The sequence below is a fragment of the Xiphophorus couchianus genome, chromosome 5 (genome assembly GCF_001444195.1).
Source record: "Xiphophorus couchianus chromosome 5, X_couchianus-1.0, whole genome shotgun sequence".
Classification (NCBI taxonomy): Eukaryota; Metazoa; Chordata; class Actinopteri; order Cyprinodontiformes; family Poeciliidae; genus Xiphophorus; species Xiphophorus couchianus.
In genome coordinates this window covers 21,701,364-21,707,363 of record NC_040232.1, presented here as the reverse complement: position 1 = coordinate 21,707,363, position 6,000 = coordinate 21,701,364, and the positions used below count along the sequence as shown (strand labels likewise).

The window sequence follows — 6,000 nt, the reverse complement described above, 5'->3', positions numbered from 1 at the left end:
TAAAACTGAAATAATCTTGTTACCTTGCCTTCTGCAGCAGAGCTAGAGTCATTTCACCTTCAGTTCACACTGTTTTGTTGGAAACAAATGCACAGGCTACCATTTCATATTTTCTTTTGCATATGAAATGTGTTTTCCAGTCCACTGGTTTGTTCTGTGGTGAATGAGACTCAGTTCTGCACTGTTTCACTGTGTTTCTTATTCCCTGTAGATCTCTGGCAAGAGATTGTTTCAATCTCCAATCTTTTTGCAGTTGCGTGTAAAAAGTAGGGGCCAGAGAGGTTTGAAAGTGACCCTTGTACGAGGCTATAACCTGGAGTCACTCTGGCTCTGTCTCTTACAGAACAAAGTGGAGGAGCTAAACCGGCGATTGAGGCAAGCTATTGATGGTCAGTTTGTCATGAGATTTGCAAATACAATATGTCAAAACAGTGAATGCACTTCTTGAACTTTTTTACATTTCACCACACTAAAAAACAGGCTGCAGCTACGATGCATTTTAATAGGAGTTTATATGACACACCAACACAAAGTAGAATATAGCAGTGAAGTGAAAGGAAAGGAGAATGATTCACAGTTCCAGGGTTTTCTTTAACAAATAAAAATCTAAAAGGGAGGCCTGCCCCTGAATTTAGACAATACTTTGCAAAGCTCTCTTGGCTGCAGGTCAGTTATTTTCTGTCTACCAGTTTTCACACTCTATAGTCTGAGGTTTTGCCTGTTCTTTGATTGGATGGAGAGCCTCTGTACAAACATGTTCAAGTTTTTTCCCAGATTCTCAGTTGAATTTAAAAATGCTTATTTTAAAAGTTCAAACACCAAGTATTCCTTAATGTGCATTAATGCATGCAGTGGAAGCCATCTTGGGACTGTGTTTTTGCTGCTTGGGGTACAGCCAATCACCACCCAGAAAAATGAATGGGGCTCCAGGATTGGCTAGTTCAGCTGCCTGAGCTGCACTTACTTTCAAATATTTTAGATATGCTTTACAAAAAACATCACTGAATGGGTGGATGTTCCACAAATAATTTAACAACATTTCACAGAAAAATTCACTCATGTCAATCTATGAATAGGCGAGGGTCAGTTGTAGACCAAAACGTTCAGTTTGGTTTAATCTGACAGAAACACTTTTTTAATATGATTGTTGTGTCCACCACATATCAAACTGCCCTTCTTCCATAAAGACGAGATTTATAGAGAGCACATTTATGTTTTTTTTTTATTAATATTCTTTACTTTTGAAGCATTGAGATTACAAAAGTTTGATTCTACCTCAAGGTCACAGTTCCAGTTCCAGTCTGATCGATTACAAAATTCCTTCTCTTTAACATTTACAACAACAAAACAAAACTAAATGAAAACAGAACACAAAGAGGAAACAATACATTATTACAGTATTTTGAAAAGACATTACTTTTATATAAGAAATTATACAGCACATAGACACTTCCTGAAAGATGAATCGTCTCTTTTAATTAATTCTTATCAATCCAATATTCGTGCATGTTGTGTTTGGTTAACATAGGACATCCATTCAGCTGAAGATGGATTGAGAATGTAAATCTTTCCATCTGATAGATTTCATTATCACACTCTGTCTGTTTACTACAGTGGGAGGTTCAGGGTGGAGCCAGCGTCTGGTGACAGATTTTTTTTACAAACTGTAATTAATATCTCATACAGATATTTTGCATTGTCAGGTAGAAATTTTGTTAGCTGGAATAAAGGTGGTGAATTTAAAAGGTATTTTTACAATAAAGATACTTTCAATATTCCTGTCCAGTATTATCTTACAATTGTACAGTCCAAAAATAATTGTCAGCAACATCTAAGATTTAAAAAAGAAATAAATAAATATTTTGAGAATCATGTATCATTTTCCCTCCACTTCATAATAATTCACTTATTTCTGTTGGTGTGTCAAATATTTGGAAGCCAAGCTGCCATGAGAAAAAAATAAAAGTTCAAAAGTTGAAAGTTATATTTGCAATAACTTAAGCAGTAATTATGAGAAAAGTCACACTGTTTCTGTAGTATTTCATAATTATGACCTCAGTCAGACTGCTGTCAGCAGGATTCAGCCTCCATGCTGCAGTCTAACCCGTATAAATGGACCTTGTTACATTGGTGCCTCTCTGTGCCGTGTTCCTCTGTGTGCTCCGTCCCTCAGACAGCAGGAACCTGCCGTACGGCCGACCTGCTGTCCTCTTCCGTGCCAAATACACCATCCTACATCACAGCGACTACATCAGCAGCCACAGTGAAACCCTGTTCATGCCCCTCTGGACATCCTACACCGTCAGCAGACAGGTACCGCCCAGCCTGACCCCTCCTTTCGAACGGTCAAAGACACACTCTTTGCATGTACTATACTCAAAAGTCTTTCCCTGAAACACTAAAGAGCAGTGGTGGAGAAAGTACTCATACAATGTACTTAAGTAAAAGTACAAATACACAGACAAAAATTTACTCAAGTAAAAGTCAAAGTACCACATTATTATTTTACTTAAGTAAAAGTAAGAAAGTACAAGCTTTTAAAACTACTTAAGTATTAAAAGTAAAAGTACTTGCCGACCATAATACCTAACGGCTTATATAATGTCATTAAGTGTACCTATCGTATTTAGTTTTAATAAATCAGTAATGTACCATTTTAATGAGCAATGCTGTTACTTGCAAGTTCATGCTAGCTTATAACAATATACAGTAATCGTATTTATTTACTGCAGTCGAGTTCAACAAAAAGCTTGCTAAGATTACATAAAACTTCACTAACACAAATTAATTTAACATCGATAGCGTTTAGCAACTTAACTTACCTCAATATGTTTTTTCAAATTTGATGGTGAATTTTTGAAAGATAGAATTTCATGCTTTCGGGGAAGGCAAAGGCGGCATTGGAATCTCCAGGAAGCGTTTTTTGACCCAGTTATTTCAAAGAAATGTTTTAAATAAGGCCATGGGTGGAGCAGGTCTTCTGGAGGATGACTATCCTTGGACTCCATTCTGGGAGTTAATGATTCTGCAGGACCTGCGTACTGTGCTGCTCTTCTTGAGGGACGGCCTAATGGTTATTTCCCGCTTTGGATTGGTTCAGCGGACTGATTCTGCTCTCGCCATTGGATACTTTCAAACTAACGAACAAATCAAAAAACTGAAATGCGTCTTGGATGTAACGAGTAACGAAACGCTATATAGAAATGTAGTGAAGTAGAAAGTACAGATACTTACTGTTAAATGTAGTGGAGTAATCTACTTAAGTAAAGTACAGATACACGAAAATTGTACTTAAGTACAGTAACGAAGTACTTGTACTTCGTTACTTCCCACCACCGCTAAAGAGATCCGAGCAAACTTCTTGCTTCTTGCACCCCCTAGTGGTAAAAGTGGGGTAACATTTTCTTTGTCCATCCAGGTAGAGCTGTCTCCTCTGCCTGAGTCTCTGTCCAACTGTGTGAGACCGGACGCCAGAGTCCCACCGCCCTTCAGCCAGTCGTGTTCCAACTACAGAGCAGAGAAACATGTCACATATGCCTTCCTGTACCCGCCGCGTAAGTGAATATCCACTGCAGGCTTCCAAAAACACACTCAACCTCAGTGGACACCACCACACACTGCTAAAGTAATCATAACCCCTGAGAGACAATTCCATAGTTAGTCACATTGCAGCCACTCACTTCACTTGGTCTTATTAGGGTTTAAAGTCATGAATAACTGTGATTTGGACAGAAAATCATCAGTGGGATCAGTTGGAATATCTTGTGTGTGTTCACAGAGCTTTCCTCAAACCTGGAGAAAAAATACGATGCTGTCCTCATCACCAACACCGTGCCTATGTATCCTGCATTTAAGAGTAAGTTCTCACTTCATGAAATCCTGATACATTCCTCATTTTAGTTTCAGACGTTTTAACAATGTTTTTAATAATCATTTCCACCATTCACTCCCACGTCTGCCACGTCCTTCTCTCTCCCCACACTCCCACTCCCACTCAGGAATCTGGACTTACTTTCAGAAAGCTCTGGTGAAGAAATACGCCACTGAGAGGAACGGAGTGAACATTCTTGTTGGACCCATCTTTGACTACAATTATGATGGAGTCAGAGACTCGGCTGAAACAATCAGAGAGTAGGAGAATTCATTCATTCATTCATTCATTCATTCATTTATTCATTCATTCATTCATTCATTCATTCAGTCATTCATGTGAATTGTCTGAATAGTTCATATCAGTGCAAAAGTCTTCATTCATCTCTTATTTCCCTAAACTTTGTTTCTAATGAGTTTCTTTAATGCTTTCTGGCTGCGAGGTTTTAAACTAGGTTGGATGGATGGATATAAAGCAATATATCAGTTTTATACTCAAACTATCCTATAGTAGAAATAAATCTAAAGTGTACATTTTTTTTCAAGATTAGGATTTATATTTTTATGAAGCTGATGTAATGATCTATGAGCTACAGATTATGAGAAAACTGTGAGAATCCAATAATCAAATGAAAGTTCAACATTAGTCGGTGAAATTGATATTCACTAGCCTCTACTAATTATAAATATAGGGAACAAAAGTAACAAATTTAAGGACTAACAAAGAATCAGGACAATCTTGTAAATGCGATTTTTTTTAAATCACAATTAGGTTTTCCTGGTTAAATGAAGGTTAAGTAAATAGACAGAAAAAATAAACAACTTGACCACTGCTATTAAAAATATAGGGAACATTTCTGAAATAATAAATGAACATTCAGAATTTTATTCCAACAATGGACAATTCTCTAATGGTTATTTGGGGCTTACTGGACTCTCAGTAACCCAAGGTTAAAACCTACATCCTAACTTTAATCCTAATCTAACTCCACTGGATCCTAGGATGCCCACATGTCCACCTGTAACTAATTACTGACATATAAAAATGTTTGCAAAGGAAACATTTGGATATGTCCAAATATTAAAATGTTTGAACATATCCAAATGTGTCAGTTTTTGTGGCCTGTCGGACAGAGAACTGGTCCTCTGGGTCGGCTCACAGACGGCAAGACTCTGTCATCCTCGGCGGAGGTGTCAGGTCATGCGGCCCTTCTGAGTCTAACTAGACTCGATGAACTTCAGGCCCCAGCCCGGTTGGTTCCAAACCGGGATTGGGTGCCTTTACATTTGCCTTGAGGGCCCCCAGCCGGAGCGGAGTCCTGAGAGCTGTGGTTCCATTGGGGCCGGCCAGATGGGGATGTTTGCAGTCATCCATTGATTGGTGGGTTGGTATAAAGACAGGTTACCTTCCATATCTCTCAATCAGAGACTGTGGCTGACCAAAGGGGGAATTCGCTGGGCTGAACAGGCAGGTTCGCAGCAGTAGAACAGGAAAGTGGACAAAGTCTTTTTAGAAGTTTACTCCAACTGATAAGTGAGTGGTGCTGAGAAAACTATTCTGCAAACCATCAGTTTTTAACCATCCGTCTGTCTTGGTTGGGTGGAGGAAGCGTCACTAACTAGCACTCAGTGGTGCTTCTCTCAGAAACTAAGAAATCAACTTTCAAATTTTTTCTTGTGTAGATAGGCTTTTAGGTCTCACTTTTACCTGCACTTGTCCACATTAATCATCATAACAATATTTTGCCACAGTCAGAAAGAAGGAAGAGACTGAATGTAAGTTCAACCAAAAGGAAGGGAAACCAAGAAAAACCTTCATAAAGCCTTGGTACTGTTGATCCAGAGTTCTTTATTAGATTATTAAAAGTGTGGCTCCTTGGAAGCAAAGTGTACATGAACCATTAAAGCTGCAGTATGTAAATTTTATAAAAAATATATTTTTTCTACATATTTGTTTAAAGTGTGAGACAGACAATCTGTGAAAAAAATTGAGCTCCTCTGCCTTCTCCCAGTGCTCCCAGTTCAGTGAAACAAACAGTCAGAGGAAGGAGGCGGGTCTTAGCACTGTCCGTCGTCACCCTCCATATGGTGCCGCTCATCCCCCCTCTCATTTTCCCACCACATTCCTCT

At 38.7% G+C, this 6,000-nt stretch overlaps 1 protein-coding gene across 7 annotated transcripts in view; it reads left to right on the top strand.

The window, feature by feature from the left end:
- Positions 1-6,000, top strand: part of LOC114145064 (ectonucleotide pyrophosphatase/phosphodiesterase family member 2-like) — a 28,619-nt gene that overhangs the window by 20,642 nt on the left and 1,977 nt on the right. For 3 of the 7 annotated variants that reach the window (XM_028018416.1, XM_028018415.1, XM_028018413.1), the window contains 5 exons: positions 344-389; positions 2,174-2,313; positions 3,419-3,554; positions 3,779-3,856; positions 3,999-4,131. In XM_028018416.1, coding sequence (XP_027874217.1) covers positions 344-389; positions 2,174-2,313; positions 3,419-3,554; positions 3,779-3,856; positions 3,999-4,131 — 533 coding nt within the window. Of the gene's footprint in view, positions 1-253; positions 390-2,173; positions 2,314-3,418; positions 3,555-3,778; positions 3,857-3,998; positions 4,132-6,000 lie in introns of all 7 variants that reach the window. The other 4 variants (XM_028018410.1, XM_028018411.1, XM_028018414.1 and 1 more) reach the window with 2 other exon arrangements.